General features: G+C 48.5%; 1 protein-coding gene across 4 annotated transcripts; it reads left to right on the plus strand.

Moving 5' to 3' along the window:
• The first annotated feature begins 1956 nt into the window (after positions 1-1956).
• Positions 1957-23725, plus strand: GNG12 (G protein subunit gamma 12). Of its 4 annotated transcripts, XM_082052285.1 has the most exons (6): positions 2023-2037; positions 7142-7226; positions 8848-8905; positions 9456-9555; positions 20853-20960; positions 21959-23725. In XM_082052285.1, exons 5-6 carry the CDS (start codon positions 20865-20867, stop codon positions 22082-22084), a joined length of 222 nt encoding a protein of 73 aa, XP_081908411.1. In that variant the 5' UTR covers positions 2023-2037; positions 7142-7226; positions 8848-8905; positions 9456-9555; positions 20853-20864; the 3' UTR covers positions 22085-23725. The 4 variants fall into 4 exon arrangements, with proteins under 4 accessions (XP_081908410.1, XP_081908411.1, XP_081908412.1 ...); XM_082052284.1 differs by lacking the exon at positions 7142-7226 and having other exon boundaries at positions 1957-2037; XM_082052286.1 differs by lacking the exons at positions 2023-2037; positions 7142-7226 and adding an exon at positions 2111-2221.

The raw sequence follows: 23725 nt of genomic DNA on the forward strand, positions 1-23725 counted from the left end.
AATACAAAGTTAAAAGTTGCTTTACGTTTTCCAGTCCCGTTGGAGCAACAAGGCTGGTCCCATGTGTGGTCACTTGGTGCAACTCGCTCTTTTTTTTTTATGGAAGTGTTGAAGAGCGCAGAGTGCTGCAGAGGTAAAAATATAATATTCTTGTGTAATATTACAAAATATTCTTGTGTCCATCGGCTGCACGGGAGCAGGGTGGCTGGAGCCCTGCAGCCTCTGCCAGCTGCAGCTGCATTTTTCCAACATATGGTCACTGTTTGGCGGTTGCAAAAATAGTTGCGAGTGGCAGATAAAAATGACCTTTTTAGAGGAAGTGGAGGAAAAGAAACGAAGCTTGTTACTCATCAAAAGGACGACGGGAACAACAAATTCTGTCGTGCCTGGAAGGGGAGATGCTGCTGCAGGGCAGAGGTGTGGAGATGGGTCCAGCTTGCCCAGGACATGCCCCAGTGTGCCCCCGAGGGCTGATGCAAACCAGCTGGGGGGGACAGGACCCCCAGCAAAAGCTGCTTTTTGGGCCAGGCAGTGGCCCCACGGTGGATTGGGGGCTGCTCGCCTGGGAAGTCTGCGCTGCAAGGCAACATGTAGTTAATTAACGCTGGTTAATTAAGCTCACGATTAGAAGTGGATGAGCGGGGAGCTGCTGCTTTAGCCCACGAGGGGGCGATGCTTCCCGGGCTGGCTGACACTTGGGGAAAAGTGGCTTGCTCTTTTGCAGGAGGAGTTTGTTCTCTTCTGACAGTTTTCCTAAGAGTTTTGATCTTGGGGTATTTTTGCACTCCAGTGTGATGCCATTGAACCATCGCACTCCAAATGTTCCTGTGTACTCCTGAGGTTCAACAGCAAGGAGTCTGGTATAAAAACAAGACTCAGACCCAACTTAATCTGGTCTAACGAGCGCTCCTGCAGGCTCCCGGCCAGCAAGCTGAACTTAAGCATTAATCAACTGAAGACAAACGTGCTCCCGGGCACTTTGCAGCATCAAAGCACCCAGCCCTGCGTGCAGAGGCACGTTGGGCCCGCTCGGGCAGCAGACGAGTGTCTGCAGATGCCAAACCTGCTCCTCCCAGGGCAGATGCTGCCCCCGTTCCCCCGCAAACCCCGCAGGACACCCGGCTGGTCCCCGGCTGTGGGGACATGGCGATGCTCTGCTATGGCACCCTGCGGGCTGGGGCTGCCCCAGTCCCTGGGGAACACGCAATCTCTTTGGAAAGAGCGTCGGCGGGGCTGAACCTGGCTTTTGGAGCAGGAGAGACCGGATTTGATTGTGCAGCCTCCCATCGAGCTGGAACTTTCAAGGCCAGGCTGGATGGGGCTCTGAGCAACCTGAGCTGGTGAAGATGTCCCTGCTCATGGCAGGGGTGGCACTGGGGGAGCTGGGAAGGTCCCTTCAACTCAAACCATTCTGTGATTCCATTATTTTAATTTTGCATATCAGCCTCCTGCACATCTCTGTGGGGTTTGGGGGGTGATGGGCTTTAGGAACGGGCATCTTGTCCCTCCTGCTCTGCTCCCTTGGGCTGCGTGTACTTGGGCTCAGGAATAACAAATTAAAGTTAAAAAAGTAAAACATCAGTAGTATCTATCTAAAAAGTGTTCATGCTTTGTGATAGGATGAGAGGAAGGAGGGGAGGTGAGGTTGGATCTGGGGAACAATTTCTTCCCTAAAGGGCTGCCGGGCATTGGAACAGGCTGCCCAGGGCAGTGGTGGAGTCACCATCCCTGGGGGGGGTTGAACAGACGCGGAGATGAGGTTCTCAGGGACACGGGTTGGGTTAGTTGGACCTTAAAAAAGGGGGAAAAAAATGTCTTTTCTATAGTGGGAGGAGGGAGATCCGCCCCCCCGCTCGCCCTGCCCCCGCCCACTCCCCCCCGGGCCCCGCCCCGCCCCCAGGGGGGCGGGGCGGGGCCCGGGGGGGAGTGGGCGGGGGCAGGGCGAGCGGGGGGCGGGGGCAGCGCAGGCGGGGGGCGTGGCCAAAGCCGCCCGCTCCGGTCGCCCGTGGAGACGGGCGGAGAACGGAGCGGCGGGCGGTGAGTACCGGGCCTGGGCGGGCGAGGGGCACCGTACCGGGGGCTCTCCTGGCCGGGCGGGGCTGCACGGCCTCGGAGCGACAGCGGGAGACGCCAGCCCGGCGCCGTTATCGGCTGGGCCCCCCCCGGGTTGGGCCGCGGGCGGTGCTGGGCCCGACGGGCGCGGTTCCCGCGTCGTTTTTCGGTTGGTTTTGTGGCTTTTTTTTTTGTGTGTGTAGGGGGGTTTATTGTAGTTTTATTGTAGTTTATTGCAGTCCCGGCCAGAGGCAGCGCGCAGGATGGAGCCGCTTTGATGCGGTTCAACAAGTTGCGTGCGGCGCCAGAAAGGGGCGAAATCTGCTAAATTGTGTATAAAAAACAAAAAGGAAAAGAAATGAGGCCTTTCTGTTGGCGACAGGGTCAGAGCAGCAGCAGCCGGCGTTCCCCCGCCTGCCTCTGCCTGGCCAACCCTTCTCTAAGGCGTTTTATTGAAATGCAAATATTGAGTTGTGCTGTGGGTTTCACATACTTCTTTTGTTTCAAATATCTGCCTCTTTGGCTCAATAATAACTTTTTAAAAATGAACACTAAAAGTTCTTACTTTCTTAGCCTCTGTTCCTCCAAAGGCTCAATACATATATCCATAAACTACGACAGTTTATCCCCCGCAAATGGATGAGGCTGCGGAGGGGCAGCCTGCAAATAAATCATTTAAACTGTATTTATTTTACTGCTCCCACCCGTTTTCCTGGGCTTGTGCGAGTTTCCCATGTGCGAGGAGCTGTGGGATTGGTGTGGGAAGGAGTTTAATTAGCGGCGAGCGTCATTATTCCAGGAGGTTTCGTGTTGATACCAAGAAGATTACACGCCCTGGTGTAATGAGTTTACTTAGGCAACTTCTAAATTGGAATATTCTATTCCAAGCTTAAATTCTTTACTTTTGGGGGAGGCAAAAATAAAATCTCTGGAGTGTAAATTGTATTTTTAGGCTGGTGCTGTTGGGAGGCGGGACCTCCGGAGGGAGCTGGGCCTCATTAGTTCTGATGGTCAGGACACAATTTGATTACTATGGCATATCAAGTAGAATTCACAGTAATTTGTCAGGTCATCGGCCGGCATTTCTATTGACATAAAGCTAATAGTATCAGCGACGAGTTGCTTGTTTGCATTTGCCTTGGTTGTAAATTGGTTTGGAAACAAAATTCTGTGAGTGAACAGCGAGTAGTGGACGGCAGGAGCATTTCATGCTACTTTGATAGCCCTAAATGAGATTGAGGGATTAGTGCGCAGTTAACGACTTCTCAATCCCATGTTTCATCCCCTTTTGAGCATGTTGCGGTTGTTTGGGATATCTTTAATCAGGCGCTAAAGCAGCAAATAAAACCCAGAGGAGAACAGTGGATGGGCCCTAGTGCTGGGGTCAGATTCGCTTTCCTAATCACTCAGCTGATGGGGTCACCTTCATTTAAAAACGAAGCTTTCGTGCTAATTGGAGAAGTTTCTGAGGGCTCCTAAACCACAGGCAGTGCTGGTCAGAAACGCTGGCGTTACACTTAAATGCAAATATTGAGTTGTGCTGTCGGTTTCAGATACTTTCTGTTTCAAATATATGTCCCTTTGGCTATATAATAACTTCCTTTTTAACGAATACTGAAAGTTCTTAATTTCTTAGGTTCTGTTCCACAAAAGACTCGGTATTTTTGAGCCAGGTTCCCGGGACGCAGGCAGTAGCACGGCGATGGCTGCACGATCCCTTCAGGTGTTGCTGAAGTGTTGAATCTCTTGTGGAAGCTGCGAAACGCGACAGCTGGGGTGGAAAAGTGCTTCCCGGACCCTGATGCATCATCCTTTGATTACGCTCTATTGCAAAAGCAAATTCAAATTACGGCAGAATTTCATGGTACAGCCTCATAAATCCCCACCCTCAGCCCTTTCGCTTTGTCCTCTGTGCCAGAACAGAGATTACGGCTTCATGGGGAAAAAAATACTTTAAAGCAGCGTATAGTTGGCATGAGAAACCACCACAGCTTTTGCCGAGCTACAGAGCAGCATTTCTGGGAGGGCTGTATCGCTACAAATTCATCTGTGCCTCCAAAAACTATTGGAATGGGTAGTGGGGCTCACAGGTCTCGTGTTCCAGCACAGAAATGTCCTCGTCATATAGAGGCAGGAATCGGTAGTGAAACTTTTGTTAGTTTTAATGGAAGCAGAAAGCAAGTTCCCCAGATCTTGAAAGTCGTTGTGGAGTGGCCGTTTCTTGGGAAATCGAAGCCGCAGATGTTTGGCGACTCTCGGGATTTGCTCTGCATTAATCACTGCTGGGATCGTGCAGCTATTTTCTGAATTTTGCAGTATTACCCAGCTAGACCTCATTTTTCTGTGCCTGAATGTTCATCCTGCGTTCAACACTGTGGTCTCTGCTGAAATCGCACCTGTCCTGGTCTTGGCAATAACCTGTAGAGGAACGCAGAAGGGAAGGAGAAGAGACAATATTAATGTTGTGAGTAATAAGTTTTCACTCTGTATTTTGCAAGGATTAGTGAGAAGTAGCAGAAGGAGCAGAGGTAATGACAAAAGTCCTCATGGTGACTGAGTTACGGTAGGGTTCTCCGTGGGGTTTTTTGGGGTAGGTAGAAGGCGTAGCGGTGGGGGTACATCTGTCTGTCCCCTGGGGAGGTGGGGGTATGCCTGTCCATCCCCTGGGCAGACACACAGCGTGGGGGGAGCTGGCGTTCCCATGTGCTCCTGTGAGATGCTCAGGGACACCCCCACTGGGTGTTTTCAGTTGTGTTCCTTTCAATAGTCACTCAAGCAGGCAACGTGTTTATATTCAGCTTCCTGTATCCGTATCAGCGTCTTGGCATGTGATGGAGTTCCAGAGAAAAAAAAAAAACAACAGTGTGTTGTAAGGATTATTTGTTTTGCAGCAGCAAACGACTGCTTAAGCAGCTCAACTGGAAGCAGGAACCAGACTTGCTCTTCCATTTCTTTACACCATTTTTCGTCCTGTCCGTTCTCCCCTGTATTTACAAACCTGCCACACAGGCACAAGTTACTGTTTGGCACATTTTGGGGTTGGATGTATGTGCAGGTAAGGATCCTCCGCCGCACTTTGGGGTAGCAAAGCAGATCATTGTCCCAATAGGGAGGGAGACAGCTCAGTTCCCTGGCCATGCTCTATTGAATCACTCCTTTGCTATTCATACCCTTGTGCAGAAGCAGTTGGAGCTCATGGGGAGATTTTGCATCGCCTTGCTCTCTAAATGGTGATTATTTTTGTGCAGGGATGGTTAATCTCTGTGCGAAAGCCACCCCAGCTAGATGCTGATATTCAGAATAACTTCTTGCCCTTGCCGGGGCAAGAGCTGGGCAATTCAAAAACCAACACTCAGTGTGCACAGGAGTGGGTGGTGTAGGATTAACCACGGGGAAAAGAGAAAGTTTTACGGCAATTTAAGCTGAGGAGAGAAAAAACCCCACAACTCCCAGTTTCCATCCAAGGTGGCCCTGCAGAGGAGAGGGCTTGTTCATCAGGAACAGGCATTCTAATTGCTTATCAACTTAAGCTTTAGTTTAAACTTGTCACGTAGGAAGTCTGTCTCTAGAAAGGCTTTTCCTGAGCTGTCTGTCCCTAATTGGATATGTTTAGATTTCTGTCTTCTCTTGTTAGGTCTTTGGCCTTAAATTTTGGTGCAGTCTGCAGTTCTGAGGTACGTGATGTATCTGTGTACACTTCTGCAGTTAATAAAAGAAAAAAAGGTTCTTTGGCATGTCGTTAATCATCTCGATGAGTAGCTGGAGTGTTTCCGGAAGAAAATTTCCTTTCTGTTTTAAAAAATAAAATCAAGCAGACACCAGAGGCATTTAAGCTGTTTTGTTTTATTTGCGTGTGCTGCCGTATCACAACCAAGTGCAAGAAATTCTGTCCCGGGGCAGTTCATTATAGTTTGCATTAATAAACCAAGGTTGCTGTGAAGGATCCTGTGTAGTACGGTGCAGCTTTCCACGTGTTTTCAAAATCTTTTGCTGACCATCTCTCTCTCTTGTTGATCCCGCTCCTTAGTTGTCCTTGTTAACCAGCAGCAGCACAGCTGGCAAGAAGTTGTCTGCTCTGGAAGGAGATACCCGAGGGGAACATAAACCAACATGAAACGTGAATTTGTGGTTCGGCCGAAGCTTTTGGTTCTGAATCAAAATCTCCAACTTCATTCACGGGGAAAAGGGTCAGTCTGTGCTGCAGAGGAAGAAGTTAATCCATTGCAACAAAAAGTCTCAGAAATTAGAGATTAAATTGAAAGAGCTTGTTATTTTTGTGAATGAAAAGCCCTAATCTTTCAGCCAAACTCTTGTTTTCCTGCATCATCTCACTCTTGTAAGGCGTGGAATGAAAAAATTCCGTTCTCCTGTTGCTCAGTTTTGCAGCCGTCTGGAGCGTGTGTTAAACCCCGGGGGTCGCTGCCCTAAAAATGTAAAAGTTGGTGCTGTTATAAGTGAAATGCTCCGGTTTGTTTGTCATTGCTGTGAATAAGATTGAGCAGATCCCAAAATACACTTTCAGCTGTGTTTTTAGATTCAAGCCAAAAAAAAAAAAAAAAAAGGTGGAGTTTTGGGTCTCAGCTTGGAGCTGGGATAAGCAGAAAGCGTCACTGACAGTCTTGGGAGACGGACCATCCTTTTTCCAGCCAAATCTGGTTTATGTTACTGTATAAAACTTGGCAGGGGTTTGTCCGGGAATGCTTGCGCTGGCTGCTCATCCTGGGGCTGCTGCAATATTCCCTCGTGTCCCTCTCCCCTGGTTTATCCCTCATCCCGAGGATGCCCCAACCTCCGAGTGTTCTCACTCTAGCTCTGCAGCTCGGTGTAGGGAGGGTTTTGGAGGGGGGTGCGTTACACTGGCCTCAAACTACGCTGGAAATGTTGGGTTTGTGGGGTTTTATGACTAACCTGATAGGAGCTTTGATTAGGCAGGAATATAGAGTCTTTATGGCCCTAGGGTGGAAAGCGGCCCCTATGAACCATATTTATTTTTTAGATACATTTAAAGATTACTTTGTGTTTTGATCTCCATCTGGAAGCAGAAGTCAATAGATTAAAATTTCCCTTACTTTTCCTTAATAATTTTCAGGGTGTGTGACTGGGGCGAGAACTTGCACAGATAAGCGAAGCAGGAGGTTTTCCATTAAAACTCGTGTTTTGCGCAGCTGTCACACGTATGTAAAGGAAGGTTACACATTGCATTTATGTTTATTTCTTTGCTGTATGTGAAAAGTAGAAGCTTGGCACCGGCGCAAGGCCTGGCTGCAGCGCAGCAGTCGCTTTTTTAAAATGTGATTTATTTTCCCACTCCGTACCAGGATTTTTAACGGCAGCTGTTAACATTTTGATGCTGTTTCCAACACGGGAAGCGGTGTGTGATTTCTAAAGCGATGCCAGCGCAGGGCAGGCAGCACCTCTGTGCCCTTGTGCATCACTTTGGGGTTAGTTTGCCGGGAACTGGCTCTCCAGGGCCTGTAAATCTCGTAGCTAATTGCATTACTTGGCCGGTTGCAGAGCGGTGCCAGGGCTTCGTTGGCAGATGACGTTTGGTTTTCGTCCAAAAAGTGTCAATGGCAATTCTGGATCCCGCTGCACCCTGGTTAATGAGTTATCTCTGCCCCAGCTGCTTTGCCAATTTAATAAATGCCCAGTGCATATAATCTGTGTTTTGCGCCATATTTGACTCTGTAGGGGTACAAAGGTATCTAAACCTGCATTATAAATTACAGAAAAGGGTAACATAGCAATTCACAGTCAATGTTAGATTATTAAAGTCTGGTTTTAGAACTTGACGTGTATTTGCACGGAATGTGTGTGCCCTTGGGCTCCATGCAGCAACAAAGCAATGCGGATAAAAAGAAAAACAACTTTATTTGTAAATAAAGAGGCATGTCACCTTGTGGTTTTTATCACCACCTCTTTTACCCATAGCATCAGGGTGGCCAGCTCGGTTTGTGTTATAGATGGGTGTTTTTAAAACAAATAAACCCTGGTGTTCTTCAGGCGCCGGTTTCTGTTCTTAGCGGTGCAGAGCTGTACATATCAGGTGCCCAATTCCGCTGTCATTCATGACCAAAACTCCTAGGAAATTGCTGCCCTCACTGTATTGTCATTGCTGTATAGTTTTAGTATAAAATAAGCAATTAATACAATGAAAATTTAAGAAGGGTGTTAAATATAGCGTGCCAGTCTTGCAACAGTGAACAGCATCTGACGCAGGAAATTGCTCTTTTTAGGACTGATCAAATTCCCGGATTTTTTTTCTGCATGTTTAGAGGCCTCTGTTGAAGCACAGCTGCTAGAATATATCTATATAGCTATATATGTCACAAAAGGCTCACATCTCAGAGGAGGCTACAGGGAGCGAGTAATACATTCACTCAGCACTGTCTATGCTGGCACTCAATATAAACCTGCTCGGGGCTTTACTCAAAGTAGTTGAACTTGTTCTAAAGCCGGTAGCTTTTCTAAGAGCTGCCTCTCAGTCTGTCTGCTATTGGTCTGGGTGGGATCAGCCTTGCAGGAGCCGGTGCAAAAAGGCTGTGAAAACAAAACTTGTTGACTTAGTGCAGGTTTGGGAGGTGAGCAGAGGGAACTGGCCTCCCTGGCCATGCCCTTGGGAAGGGAAATGGGGAAACTGGCCCTAAGAATGGTTTCACTGAAAAATCTACCTCAAACCTATCTTAAAATACTGTAGTCTTTGTATCTGGAAGTAAACCACAAGTGCTCACCCCTCTTAGCTTTGGCTTTCTTGCACTGTGAAGCATTTACAGTTTTTATTTTGCTCTGTTTCAGGATCATTACACCGATAAAATCAAAGCGAGCTGGACAGGTAGCAAGGCTGCCTATGTAGGTGAGTTTCCAGTACACACTTCTTCCTTTCTTTCATGCAAAATGTGAAGCAACGTGACAAATCCCAAACCCTGGGGATTTAATTTTATTCTGGAGTAGAACAAATACAAACTAGTGGGCAGCTTTGCAGAGGAGGCCCCAAGGACAGCCCTGGGCAGGCAGCCCTCGAAGGCATTAGCAGCAGTGGTTGTGGACACTCATTCACCTCCCGTTTTACCACCTTCCCCTTGAATATTGGGGGGCAGAAATGCTGTTTTGAATGTGCTTCTTCTCCCACAGAAATTAGGCTTTTCCTCCTTTACTACGCCAGTTAGCAAGGGGCAGCGTGGAACTCTTAATGGATTTCTGTATTTGCTGTGTTATGCGTGTGTTGTTTGACCATATCAGAGTGCAAATTCCTCTCCCTGTATTTGCCCCTTCATTAAAATAAGTACTTTGATAAATTAATGAAACCGAGAAGCTTGTGAAATACTTTGCACCCTGTAGGTTGCTCTGAGCTCAGGTGCACAGAGCATCTCCCACCAGCGTCCTCTGCTTTATCACTCTTCCAGACGAAAGAATTCGCTGAAGGTCACGTAACCTGAGGCCACGCTGGATCTCGTGACTCCCAGGCTGGTGCTTTAACCACGGACCGCTCCTGCTTTACGTGCTGTAAGATGAACTGATTTCAATACAGCTAAAATCTAAAATCTCTTTGCAAAGGTCACTTTGCAGTTTGTCTGTCTTTTCTGGTGTGAGTTAACTGGGTGCTGTCTGTGGGGATAAACAGGTACCTTGTGCAGGGAAACTGCACTGCGGCTCGTTAGGGAGCACCAGTTGTCTTTACTAATGACCTCAGGCCCATATCTTTAAAATAATACTGCTCAGATGTTTTTCAAAGTAACCTTGATCTAGAAGTCAGTTTTCATGGCTTTCGTTTGTACTAAAGATATAAAAAGTTAAGTCAGAAAAAACACGAAGGAAAATAAAAGCAGGTTTTTCCACTACTTGTTTCTGGATAAGTAAATGGGGTTTGACAGAGGTGCAGGTATGGAGCCTGACTGAAAATCAAATGTAGCCCAGTTTTGATCAGCAGGGTGGTGCTGGTATAACTTGTGGAATGGAGATTATGCAGGAATACATCCTTAATTAAATACTTAGAATGCTAAATCCAATTGAAGATTTTGGGAGTTGTCTGTTTTCTTTCATTTCACAGTTTTGGATTTTTATGCATTTTAGACTAATTTAGACAAACACTGGCAGCGTTGTTTGTAATTTAAAAGGAGATTTCTACTTTAAAATCTCTAAATATTTTCAAGTGTAAATTCTCTGCAGAAGCAAACATCACAAATTGGTGTTTTAAGGACCTTTTATTCTCCATGTGCACTGACGAGCAGATGAACCTGCATGCCCAGACTTCCCATAGCCCGGCCCTGGTTACGGCACTTTCTCCAGGAGATACAGATGGAGGCAGAGTTTGTTGTACTCTGTCTTTCCTGCTGCAAAAGTGGTTTTGCAATCTCGCTTTTATACCTCCGACATGTAAACCCCTGTCTCTGTGTTTGCTTCAAGCTTGTGTTGCATGTAAGATCTGCGCTTGTGCAGACTGTATAAAAAAACAAGCAACTTTATGCAAAACAGCAGCTTCTGTGCCCATCAGAACACAAGCTGGGTGTTGTGGGGTGCCTTGGTTTCCCAGATCTCTTCAGCCGTGGTGCTGTGCAGGGTGTGCAGCCCAAAGCACCCAAGTCCTTCCCCAAAACCGGGAGGTGCGAGAGTTGCAGCTGCCAGATTCAGCTTTTCTCTGTGCACGGCAATAGTGTGATCCTTGAATATGCAAAGGAGTTGGTTTTGTTTGGGGAGGATCTTGTTTTCTTTTACCGAACCCAAACTTTCTCTAGTGTGTATGAAATATTTGTGCTGCGATTGTAAATCTTGCCTGATATCTGTTTAAAAATAGAGTCTCTCTTGCCAGGAACCTGCTAGCCGTCCCTGTCATCGCTGTGCTGATGGTTTGATTTGTGGGAGCTGCAAAAGCAGGAGCTGCAAACTGCCCAGGGCTTGGCTGGGGCTGCGCGGAGGGAGGCGAGGGAGGGGGTGCTGTGAGCAGTGCCCCCACTTTTCCCGAATCACGGTGGTTTTCCCTGCGAGGTTTGCATGGCGCGTGCTGCGTTCGGTACTGCAAAGTGTTTGAGTGTGTCTGAGTCCTCCTGCTGAGCTCCGATGTGTCGCACAACCTCGTCTCTCCTTTTGTCGGGTGTAGTATAAGCATCACAGAGAAAAATGGGCAGAAAGAGTAGAATCACAGGATGGTTTGTGTTGAAGGGCCCTTCCCAGCTCCCCCAGTGCCACCCCTGCCATGAGCTGGGACATCTTCACCAGCTCAGGTTGCTCAGAGCCCCGTCCAGCCTGGCCTGGGATGTCTCTAGGGATGGTTCATCCACCACCTCTCTGGGAACTGGGACAGGCTCTCACTGCCCTCAGTGTAAAAAATTTCTTCCTTGTTTAGTATCTCTAGTCCGTAGCATCTCTAATCTCTATTTCATTTTACTACTTAATTCTGTGTTCATGCTGAGGGCAGGACTCCGATGTCTTCCTGCTTACATGTTTTATTTTCCATTCTGTTCAGTAGTAGAGCAGAAGGATGAGATTCCAGCCGCGGCGTTTCCCTGTGCCGGCGTCTCGCCGTGGTTTCCACTGGGTGTCAGCACGGCCCCGTGCGGGCACAGGAGCTCAGCCCTGGGCTTCCCCCGGGGCTGCCCCCGCCGCTGGAAAAACTGGGTTGGCCGCATAACCCGAGCGAGGTGCAGCTTTGCCAAGCCGGGATCGCGCAGGCGCCGGAGGTGGGTGAGCTGGGAAGGGGCTGTTTTGCTGGAGGGACCGTTTCCTTCTCCGAGCAGAGCAACCGGCTGGAGCGGGAGTGCTGAACGTGTCCTCCTCATCCCAGCACTCGCTAATTAGGGTTGCATCTAGGACAGCGGGTCCCTGTTTCTGGAAGATCAGCGTGGGTAGCTTTTGTGGTGTGTACTTTGAAGGCGTGGATGTGATAAGGAGCGTTCCCGGAGAGGTGCTGTGGAGATAAGCAGGCGGGAATGGGCCTGGGCCGGGCTGTGTCCGGCAGGCGTGACGGATCAGGGCTGCTCACCCTGCGCTTTCTCCACCCTCCTCCACCCTTTTTCCACGCTCGAGACGCATCCTGACTTCCCAATTATAAAATTATAAAAATATATGAAGTTTATATAAACTTATATAAATTATAAATGATAAAATTTTAAAAGTGTGGTCTTCCAGCTGGCATCCCCGTTGCCGGGTGCTTGTGGAGAAGTGCCGTTGCATGCCGGGACGTGCTGGATCTGGGGGGACATGTCAGTGCTCGCAGGGACTCCAAATACTCACAGCAAACGCTGTTCCCCTCCAGATCTGCTCCAGCACAAAGACACAAGTGGTTTGGCTGAAGGTAGTGCCAGGCACTTTGAGATTCCTCCAGCAGATTCTTCCCTTCAGGGACCTCAACATTAAAAAACCAAGACCATGAAATATCACGACGATGGAGACTTTCTGACGCTTGCGTGCAACCATGTTTCTGTACGCTGGCATACCTGGTTATGCGATGCTGCACGCTCAGAGTGAAGTTGTTTATTTTTGCACCCAGTTATGGCCTTTAACGCCGGCGTCAGGCCTCTTGGCTCGGAACTTGGAGAGTTTTTAGGTTCTGCAAGTCATAACAAACCTGCTCCCGAGCAGCCCTGTCTGCCCCGTAGGAAAACCAACAACCAGCGTTCAAGTCCTGACGAGCCGCCGGCCTCGGGCTCCCACGGCAGCGCCTGGGAAAGCGGCACGTGCAGAAGCACTCGCAGCACCCAAGAATCCACGGAAAACGGCACCGAAACACCCCACGCCATGGTGCACTCACCCACAGTCATCCCAGGTGCTGGAGAGGGGCTCTGGTGTTACCCCCTCCTTAAATCACCCCCTCTGGGGCCATTGTGGCTCCTGCTTGCTCCCCATGAGGACTGACCTTAACTTAGCATCAGGTTTATGGTTGGACTTGATGGTTTTAAAGGTGTTTTCCACCTTAAATGAGTCTGGAGCAGGACAGGGTCCTTGCACAGGAGCGGGAGGGCTGCAAAGCACTGCCGATGGCGGGGTCACCCCGCTGAGGAGGTGTCAGCTCGCTGTGCTGTCCCAGCTTCATGGGAGCAAGGATTTTCATAAAACAAAACTTATGAGCACAGAAAAGCACCCATAAAAATGCCACCTTCATACCAAACAAATCTGTTCTCTGTATTTTCAGAAGCAAAACTGCTGACTTCAGAGGTAGGAGTTGGCTCTTTATTCCTGCTGGCTCTGGAGCGTGTCGGTAGGTGAGAGGAGACAGCTGGATCTGGGTTTGGATGCTGCGTTATTCCCGAATCGTTTGCAGGGTCCTGGCTGAAGGCAGCGGGTGAAAGGCTGCAGGGAGGATGGTGTTAGAAGGTCGGTCACCACAATGTGTTTTTTGCAGACAGCGCCATGAAGCAGCGCGGAGCTGCTGGTGTAGTTTGACAGGCAGAGTTTTTGGTTTTGGTGATGAGATGCAAAATGGATGCAGCTTAAATTTGTTTCAGTAAAACTGGGGAGGTTGCAGGACTGGTGCAGTTTCATTTGTAAACCTGCAGCGCTTGCGGAATCACCAAAACCATAAAGATGAGCTCCCGTGGTTCCATGTTATGTGTTTTTGGGGCAGAAATGCTGCCCTAGCGTCACCCGTCACCTTGGCAAGGAGGGATCCCCTCTGCCAGGGATACAGGGGGTCACTGGCAAGGCTGGTGTTGCTCTCTGGTTTTGAGGCTGCTCCTGTGCTCCTTTGCGCACCATTTCCCAAAAAGCTGCGGAATTTGGAGCCTGCTGTGCCATGGTCTCCCTGCGCCTCTGCTCAGAGGGCATCTTCCCCTACAGGAGCCTGTATCACCCTCAGCACAGCTTCTATGGCTTGGAAAAAGGAGATGCCTTAGAAATTCACATTTGCAAATTATCTGTAACTTTAGATTCGTGCCGACCCCTCGCTGCGGGCTGGCACCCTGGAAACCCGCGGGTGTTAAAGCCATGAACATCTTCTGCGCTTTTAGACGCCATAGTTTTTAGCGTTGTCATTTTGTGTTTTGTTCAATCCGCTCTATCACCCAACAGTTTTTAGTTACTCAACTTGAAAGCTGGTTTGCTTCAAGAGAAATAGTAACCAGATAGCTTTTTGAACCTTTATTCGGCTGCTGGCTGGGGTTGGGAGCTGCAGTATAAGTTGACTTTACATAACCAGAGAGAACAGGAACTGCTTGCGAGGCTGAGCTGCTGCGTGTACTTCAGCAGTGATGATTTAATTACATTTCACTCAACAGGTGGTTCCTAAGTCCTGGATTTAAAGAGTAAAAAAGATAAATTGGTGTTTAATTATCCCGGTTGGAGCTCCAGTTTGATGTCCAGCTGCCTACCTGCCCAGACTGCTGCATTGTAACCTCTTTACCTAAAGCCTCTGGAAAGAAGTAGGGCAAGGCCTTGAAAAATAGGTCTTTTCTAGGTAATAGGGGCAGCTCCACCTGTTTGTAGCTGTTTCTGTTGTTATTTATAAGAAAGGAAAAAAAAATGCAGGTATATGCGCAGTGCACTTGGACCTTTCCCTGGCAAAGGGAAGCTGGTGAGCATCCTCCTCTGTTAAACAAACTGAAGCCCTTCATTTTCCATGGAAAAAGGTATTTTCCCCAGAGGATGAGCTGAGCCTTCCTGCTGGCGTGTTTGCTCAATTCGTTTGTTGTCTCTGCCGTTAATACAGAGATTGGTGCATCGTGGGCCTTGGTGAGGCTGCGGTACCGGGGAGAGCTGGCAGATTTCCTCTCTCCTCTGTCGTTCCCACCTTCCCCGTAGGGATTCTTTTCACTTCTGACAACCTCCAAACAGAGCGGGGGTAGGGATGAGGAGTGAAAAAGGACAAAAAGTGACCACAAGTGTCTGGTAGTATGTGCTGGAGAGTTTTGTGGGCTGGACATGGGTCCTCTCTGGTGCTGGTGGGGTTGATGGCTGCTGTGATGGAAGCTGCTCTTCCAGGTGACCATCTCACCCCTTCTTTCTGTTCCTGTGTTAAGAAGGGGCAAATCAAAGCTGCATGATGTGCTCAGGACTGAAAAGAAGTAAAATAAATAGACATGAGGAAGAAATTGTTGCCCCTGAGGGTGGTGAGAGCCTGGCCCAGGTTGGCCAGAGAGGTGGTGGATGAACCATCCCTGGAGACATCCCAGGCCAGGCTGGACGGGGCTCTGAGCAACCTGAGCTGGTGAAGATGACCCTGCTCATGGCAGGGGTGGCACTGGGGGAGCTGGGAAGGTCCCTTCAACACAAACCCTCCTGTGATAAAGACAAGGTGACACCAGCTGCACAAGCACTGCTGTGCTGAGCTGTGGCTGTGCGGCTGGAGGGGAGCTGGAGATGGCAGGAAAACGTACGAACCCCTTGCTACCCGGTGTGAACCATGGGCACAAAAGCTTCCTGGTGTTATTAGAGCAGCCAGCACAGCTGGGAAAAACACGTCCCCCATCTGCTTTCGAAGTGAGCTGTCGATGTTTTCAGAGCGTGTTCTGCAGAAAGGCTTTGCCCTGGGCATGGTGGCCAGCAAAGGCTGTTGGTGGGACTGATTATTTTGTCTCTTTTTAGGCCGTGAGTCAGAGTTGCAGCTGGTCTGGGGCCAGGTAATCTCTGTCACTGTCAGCTGTGGGTCTGATGTGCCCTTTTTCGGCGTTGTCACTTGTGGGGACCGACGTTGTCATTGCTGTGTGTTTGGGAACAGGGGACCCCTGGCTCGACTCCTGCTTGGGACAGCCCCAGATCACACCAGCCATGGTTTGTCTGAAGTGGTCAACTGAAAAACGTGTGTGAACTTTGGGTTTGCTCCGTTTTAATAGAATAATTGTGGCTGAGAGTGCTGGGTGGTGTGACAGATCCCGCTGAGAGAAGTGATGGGGCGGGTTGGGCTCTCGGGGTGTCTTTGCTTCTGGCTTGTTTCCTAGAAATTGGGGCAGTGCTCTCCCCAGCCAAGTTGTCTTTTCTTTCCAGAGTGCCTTAATTCTCCTGGGAAACATCCCTGGAGACATCCCTGTCCCAGAAAACTGTGCCCCAGGCTCCGAGGGCACGAAACCCCAAGTTCTGTGTACAGCACTGATATAAATCTGCCTAGTTTTATGCAGTTGGTTGCCATTATCTGCAATCAAATGGACCCTACGAGAAGTCCTGTGGCTCGAGATGGGCACAGCAGCTCAGTTCATAGAGTAGGTTGCCAGGAACTGGGAGGGAAAACAATATTATTGGGTGATGACCTAGTTGTTTGTAAATCTCTCCCTAGAAGAGATTTTGTAATCTTAGGAGGACTATTAAAGTAATGCTGCTTATGTTTGTTTGAAGACGAGGAAACACAGCAATTTAATTTTCAAATGTTATGGTTTTGGGGTTGGTGTGTTGTTTTGGGTTTTTTTTAAACATTAATTTATTAACAAAGCTAGCCAGCTGGGAAAATAAGCACTGAAACTTTCCTAACGAGGTCAGTGGTGCAGGATGGGAAGGAACTCCAGAGAAACTCAAACCTCACCAGTTGCACTAAAAGGGGTTTTGGGGCTGTGGCTTGGGGCAGGGAAGGGAAGGCTGAGCAAAGTCAGCCTGGGCTTGCCCCAGCGAAATGAGAGGAGAATGGTTTATCTTTGCATTTTGCAGTAATTGGTTTTTAACCTTCTATCTTAAAAAAAAAAATTGTACTACAATTAAAATTAGAGGGATCAGCAATTTTGAACGGTATTACTTTATAAAAATAATTCGCTTTGTGTTGGTTTTTTCTCACACTATAGTTTTTCAATATAGTGAATAAAAACTGCGGGGTCTGGACTGGCAGTTTGGGTTTGGTTTGTGGTGGATCTTGTGCTTTCACGTCCATGTGAAACAGCTCCTGTGGTTTTATTCTGATCAAAACCGAAACCCCCAAAAGGTGGGGTCTTCTGATTTCTCACTGTATTCTTTGCAAAGTAAATTTCCCAAGGTAGCCAGTAGTCTTATATCTATTACATTTTCTTAGTTAGATTATGTAAACGTGAGAAATTCCTTTTAAATTCCTCTTCTGCCATTTCAGTTCCGTGTAGCCAAGCTGGTGGTTGGTATTTGTACATCTCCCATGTTGGGTTCTGGAGGGATACAGCAGATTTAGGTTGGATGTTGGGAACAATTTCTTCCCCAAAGGGCTGTCGGGCATTGGAACAGGCTGCCCAGGGCAGTGGTGGAGTCACCATCCCTGGAGGGGTTGGACAGACGGAGATGAGGTTCTCAGCGACATGGGTCAGTGCTAGGGCTGGGTTAACAGCTGGATTCCATGATCTTAAAGGTCTTTTCCAACCAAAACTATTCTATGATTTTACGATTTACACATTGAGCAGAAATCCCAGTTGGGCTCTGCAACCTAAGCAAGCGCCAGGATTAGGCGAGGAAGCCCACATTCAGCAAAACCTTCGGTCTGGTCATTTCCCATTGCAACCAATTGCTTTCAGTGGGAAGGAGTCTCAAAACTTGGGCTGGAATGTATTAGCAGCTTTGAGCAGAATGGGGCTCAGGTGCTGCTTTTGGGTGTCGGAAGGGGCTGTGGCAGCAGAGCTGCCATCCCGTGCCAGCCAAGGCAGGAGGCATTGAACAAAAGTTGCAAAATCTGTGTCCTTTTAAACTTCCTTTCTAGCAATTCTAGCTTTGCAATAATTAAATCCACCAAATTATCAGGTTAGATGCCCCAAAAGTTGAGTAACAGAAGACTCCGGTTGTGTGTGGGCTCGGGTGCTGCCGGTGGGAGTCTCGGGAGCTCCAGCTTGGTCACATCCCTTTGGGCAGTGCCCACAGTGGCACCAAGCCCTGGATGTGGTCCTGACCCTGCCGTCTTCAGCGAAGACATGGCCCACTCTTCTGTGTGGGAGGTGATTCTCCTGATTGTATAGAATTCTGTGTCTGTGGTGAAGCACTCGGTATGTTCCTGCCTCGGCTCGCTGAGTTGGCCGTTACTGGTGTCAACTGGAAGAGCCCTTGTCCGAGCAATTAAAGCACCACGGCCTTTGCCTCGCACCCTGGAGAGCTTCCACTTGGTGTTTTACAAATAATACGACACGTGTTCAACGTACACCTCCCATCATCACTTATAGCAGGGAGCATGCGCTGAGTAGCTTGCCCTATCCCAGCAATAAAGCAAAACATCAGACTTAAACCTTTGTGAATGGGTTTGTGACTGTTTCCAGACATATGTGTTTGCGCTGTGCCAGTCAGCATTCCTTCTTCTCTTGAGTAATTTACAGATTGAATCACTAAATGTGCCGTCAAGATGCATTTTAATACTTGAGTGCTACAAATATTAGTAATTCAGGACACATACGCTGTGTACTTGCCGTGGGATGTTGCAGCTCTGAGATCAGCAATAACTCCACTGTTAGAGGGCGGATCTGGATTAGTAACAGCGTTTGTGGTGTGATGTTGATACAGAGAGTATTTCAGACCCCCGTGTGTCTTAGGTCTCCTCACAACCAAAGCTCCCAAACCTCTGTACCCGCAGCCGTGCCGAGTGAGGAGCCAATGGCACTGGGAGACAGCAGCTCCGCTCCAGCCACACCAGTGCCCGTACTGGGAGAGGGGTCCGTGGGCTCGCTCCCAGCACCGCATGGTCACAGCTGCCCCGTGCTGACTCACGGTTTGGATTTGTCACCTCCTGCGTCTTTGTGCGAGGATGAAATGACGGCTGGAGGATGAGCCGCTTTTGTGCCATCCTGGCTCGTTCCCTTTGTGGTGCCTCCGAATGCGGCTCCATGGAGCAGCGGGGGTTGGTGCCACAGCAGGATGAGTGCACGAGTCCTCGGTTAAGATGGAGCCATTTGCAGAGGAAAAGTCCTGATGGCTTTTTAAAATTTTGCATTAATTACCTTTTGTGTGTGTTAAGCAGCAAATCATATGCAGCTCAGTCTATAGGTGACCTGTCTGGAGCACAATGTGAACTTTGTGGAAATGTAGGGGTGGTGAGGGGCCCGTGGGGAGCCGGGGCAGTGGGTGACTGTCACAACCCCAGGTTCGGGTGCTGACCGGGTGTTGTGGAGGTGAAGCCACCACCGTGGTTTACGGGCTGTTGTGCGCAGCCGGGGTGAGTCAGCCGGCAGCGTCTGCTGCCAACCCTGTGTCACTAGCCCCGGTGTCATCAACCTCTTCTCAAATTTCCCTCACTTTGCTGCAGCTTCACCCGTGGTGGCTGCAGACAGAAACCCTGGGGGGAATATCTAGAGGAGCGGGAGGTAAATGCTCCGGATGCGGCGTGTCCCTGGCGTGGCCGTCACCTGCTGCAGGGCGGCTTGCTGGAGCTGCCAGCTCTAAACTGGCACACGCTTAAAGCTTCTAAAATTGTAAAAGACCTTCTGTGATTTGCCCTGAAATCGGTCATTTGGAGTATGTGCAGTGTTTAAACTAGTTCTGGGTTTCGTGCTTGTCATCAGCTCTTGGATGCAAAGAGTTCCTGGGAAAGTAGGGCAGAGAACTGCTGTGTGGCTGGATTCATGCAGATCAGAGAGAGTTGTGAGTGTATTTTTAATATTTGTTCCAGGAAATAAGTTTTTAATGATACCTAATGTCAGTTATTAATGTCTGTCTTAATTGTGCTTGAGCAGGAGGTGTTACCTGCTGCTGGGCATTGCTCTGCCCAAAGCCAGTGAGAGGAGTCTCAGGATGGTTTGTGTTGAAGGGCCCTTCCCAGCTCCCCCAGTGCCACCCCTGCCATGAGCAGGGACATCTTCACCAGCTCAGGTTGCTCAGAGCCCCGTCCAGCCTGGCCTGGGATGTCTCCAGGGATGGTTCATCCACCACCTCTCTGAGAACCTGGGGCAGGCTCTCACCACCCTCAGGGGCAACGATTCCTTCCTCATGTCCAGCCTGAATCTCCCTCCTTTAGTTTAAAACCATCACCCCTTGTCCTATCCCCATCTTTCTTATGCGCCCCTTTTAAGTCTGGAAAGGCCACAGTAAGGTCTCCCTGGAGCTTCAGGCTCCAGACTGAACACCCCAACTCTCTCAGCCTGTCCTCATTCCCTGGATCATGTTTGTCCCCCCGCAGGGATGTTAGAAGAGCAGCAGAAAGCATGAAGTACCAGTTAGCACGGAACTTGCGGTACTTGTGGCCGGTCGATGGCTGAAACGGGAACTCTGTGCGAAACGCTGCTGTTCCCAGCTGGCCGGGCAGGCACGAGCAGCGGCTGCAAACCCAGCGCTGCTCCTGGAGCTGTGAGAAACCCGAAGCCCACGAGGAAACGCTGTCAGCAGCACTTGGAAAGGTCACAAGCAGCTACGCTGTACTCGAGTCCCTGTAATGCAATAAATGATTTAAGTGCAGCACCGCAGAGCCAATTATTCTGATGGATCCGTGGGAAGCGACCGGCAGGGTTTGTGCACAGATTGTGTGCGAGGGTTGGCACAGAAAGGACAGCTGCACGGGGCAGCACTGTCCTCAACCAGCTGCTCTTTGAGCTCCTGGGTACCCGAATAATTTAGCTATAAGTTCTTTGCTGCTGCAATGCCTGTAAGGATATTTTTGGGGGTTTCTATGTGATGCTGTGCAGGAACAGCTCGTGGGGTCCCATGAGCCAGGTGGGCTTGAGTGTGTGCTGCATGAGCTGCCTGTAGGTGAAGAAGCGGAGGTTTTGTGGGACCACCGTGAAGTTAAGACCTCCAAATCAGCCAAGAGCGAAGCAGTAAGATGCACAAGACCTCAGTGCATATTTTCTGAAGGGCGCTTTGGTTGCAGAGCGTAGTTTGCTGAGCTGTTTATCTCATTGTGCAGAGGAATATTTTAAAAAGCACTTTTTTGCAGCATGTCACGGTTGCGTGTCTGTGTAAAAGCAGTTTAATGTGCTGTGCTGCCTTCTGGAAAACTAATGTGCTGTCTTTCAAAACAGAGCTCACTGACAATGTCTGGCAAAACAGCTAGCACGACCAACAACATAGTCCAGGCCCGAAGGACTGTCCAGCAGTTGAGAATAGAAGCCTCAGTAGAAAGAATAAAGGTGAGAGCACATCCTTCTTCACCGCTCCTCTTTTTCCTATTTTTTTTCCCCTTTCCAGCTGTGGGGTGATACGATAAGGGAGAGTGTGTGTGTGCATGTGTGTGCTCACAGTTCAGTATTTTCCCCATCTCAAAATGTGACATTGAAATTTCAGCCTAACAAATCTGAATAAGTGTAATTTTTGTGGCTGCTTACCAGCAGTATCCTTGGGTAGCTCAGTGCTTTGTGGGCTCTTAGGAGAACAAAAGCGAAATATGAAGTGCAAATCAAACGCGTAAAACAAAGGGCAGGTACGCATTTCCATTTTCGTGCCTATTGTGTGATTTGGGGTTTGTTGGTTGGTTGGTTTGTTCCATCCTTCAGCTGGCTGAATGCTACATCTGCAAAGAAGGCGAATGTGTAGGGACATTTTTAAAAAAACAGAAGATAGTAGAACCTGGATTCCTTTAACTTAAGGCAGAGAAGAAGCCAAACATTTTCTCCAGCTGTCAGGGGTAGATGTTGGCCACACTAGGAATATTGCCTGGGGTTTCGCCGTGCTCCTTGCATTGCCCAGCCCCGTTACAAGGCCACAGGACAACCAACCAGGTTCCCGTGCGAGTGACGACCCTGCACAGCTGTCCCCAAGCGGCCGGTCACCCGAGGACACCTCTGTTGACCGTCCCCAACATTACAGGCCAGAAGTTCCTCCTTACCAACCTACCGTATTATTTTGAGCCTCCTCCTGTTTATTTTTGGTTTTCTGCAGAAGCCGTGTGGTGCTTTTTCCTGGTGTCACAAACTAACCCCGCGGGGTCCGTCCTTTCCTCCCGCGGCAGATGCAGCCGGAGCGGGAGATGGGGCCCCAGAGAGCGCGTTGCTCTCCGGGCGCCTCTCCCATCCCACGCAGGGACTTTTTACCCATCAGCAGCTCTCGGCGCATTTCAACGTGTCACCGGCTATGGGGAAATACCATTTTATGGTTTTGGTTTGTTTTTTTTTCTCCCTGTCTTCTGCAGGTGTCAAAAGCATCAGCGGACCTGATGCTTTACTGTGAAGAACATGCCAAGAAGGATCCGTTGCTAATGGGAATCCCCGCTTCTGAGAACCCTTTCAAGGACAAGAAAACCTGCATTTTGCTATAGGGGAGCAGCTCCTCGCAGCCCCCCAGGCAGAGCCAGTGCCGGCGGGCATGCAGCAAATACCCTGTAAGGTACCAGCTACTAACTGCATAAGAGCAGCCATTCTTCTACCAAGTGTATAAATGATTTCTTAGGCTTTCTAAAGCATTCCTTCTCTTCCCTATCTTTATTAGGAAGCGAGGTTTCAAACTGAATTCACTTCTTTCTTCTCCAAGGGAATGGGGTCTCATCCTCCGCAGCGCTGGGCCCCAGTTTCACTTTTTCTGTTATACAAATAAGACCAAAGTTGCCTGAGCTTCGCTGACAGAGCGGAGGCAAAGGTGTAGAAACCTGATGAAACATCACTGGGTTTACATTTTTTTTTAATCATGTATATGGGGAGGGGGGAAGTACCTGTGTCAGTAGCATCCGTGTGTGTGTTTGTGCACAGACACGTTCAGAAGTGCATTATCAAGCAAAAGCTGCCTTGAAATAATGACTGTAGCAGTGGCTGGGAGCCGTGCCTGCAGCCTGCCTTCTGCTGGCCTCTCTCACAGGGGTTTTTAAGCGTAAAACCTGAAGTCTCAAGAATTAGCAATCCGCGGATTTATTTTCCTGCTTTTTAAGAGGAGTTGGAAAAGCAGAATTTTTCAGCTTTGATCCCGCTTCTCTTAATTACCTTCTCTAATTAAAAATCTGTGTTAGTATATATATAAAAAACCCAACAAAACCAGTCAAAAGAATGCAGGGCTGCAAACTGTGTGCTGAGCTGCAGGCATGGCTCTGTCACCCAAAGTCCCGGGTATATTCTGTGCGGGAGCCAGAATCTGGCTCTTTTTTAAAAATTCATTTTTAAAGGGGGTAAAATGCCAAATTGTATCCAGATGGGGGTTATGCAGATATAATTAGAGGGCCTTTCCGTCAAGTAACTGATTTTATATATACACATAATAAAAAAGTCTTTCTCTGTGTGCATGTATATATATAAACTTTAATAGTATATTTATACACACATTGCGTATTAACAGAAAACTTTGAAGAGATTGAAAATAATGCTGAGTTCAGCTGGGTACAAATGTCTTTCTCTGTAGCTGGTGGTTCAGAGGTTGAGGACGCAATTTGCCATAACTGTGCGTTTCTGTCATGGTATTTACAGAATTTATTAACCACTTGTAATTTACTGTCTTACGTTGCATATTTGTCATTTCTATATTAAATTATATACACACTATTGCTATATACTGAGAAATTATATATTTAACAAGCCTTTTTAACAAAGAGTTCAAAACTCGACGTACAAGACGGACAGAAAAGTATACTGCTTATTCTGTGCTTATATACAAATTATTTTTATAATTAGAATATTTTTCTAGTGAGAATTGAAAAAAATAATGTAGATTCCCACTTTTTTTTCTTTTCCTATGTTTGTGCCTATCATTTTATAACTCATCTTGTTAAAACTTGTAATTAACCTTGTTTGGGTATGCAAGGCTGTAAGTGCTGGGAGGATTCCAGCTGTGCCCAGAGTGTACGTCACCTTGTGCTGTTGCCTGAATGTTGTTCTCCCATCAGCCTGTTGTCCCCAGGATAATCTGCATTTCTATTTTTTTAGAGCCCCCCCCCCCCCCCCCCCAAAAAAAGGAAAAGATCACCTGGGTAGCTGCA

The sequence above is a fragment of the Streptopelia decaocto genome, assembly GCF_964273445.1.
Source record: "Streptopelia decaocto genome assembly, chromosome: 5".
NCBI classification, from domain to species: domain Eukaryota; kingdom Metazoa; phylum Chordata; class Aves; order Columbiformes; family Columbidae; genus Streptopelia; species Streptopelia decaocto.

Excerpts from the sequence above, each read along its gene's own strand:
- GNG12 (XM_082052284.1), top strand. The coding sequence starts at position 20,865 with ATGTCTGGCAAAACAGCTAGCACGACCAACAACATAGTCCAGGCCCGA. Across the intron at positions 20,961-21,958 it reads CCTCAGTAGAAAGAATAAAG|GTGTCAAAAGCATCAGCGGA; the intron begins GTGAGAGCACAT and ends TGTCTTCTGCAG.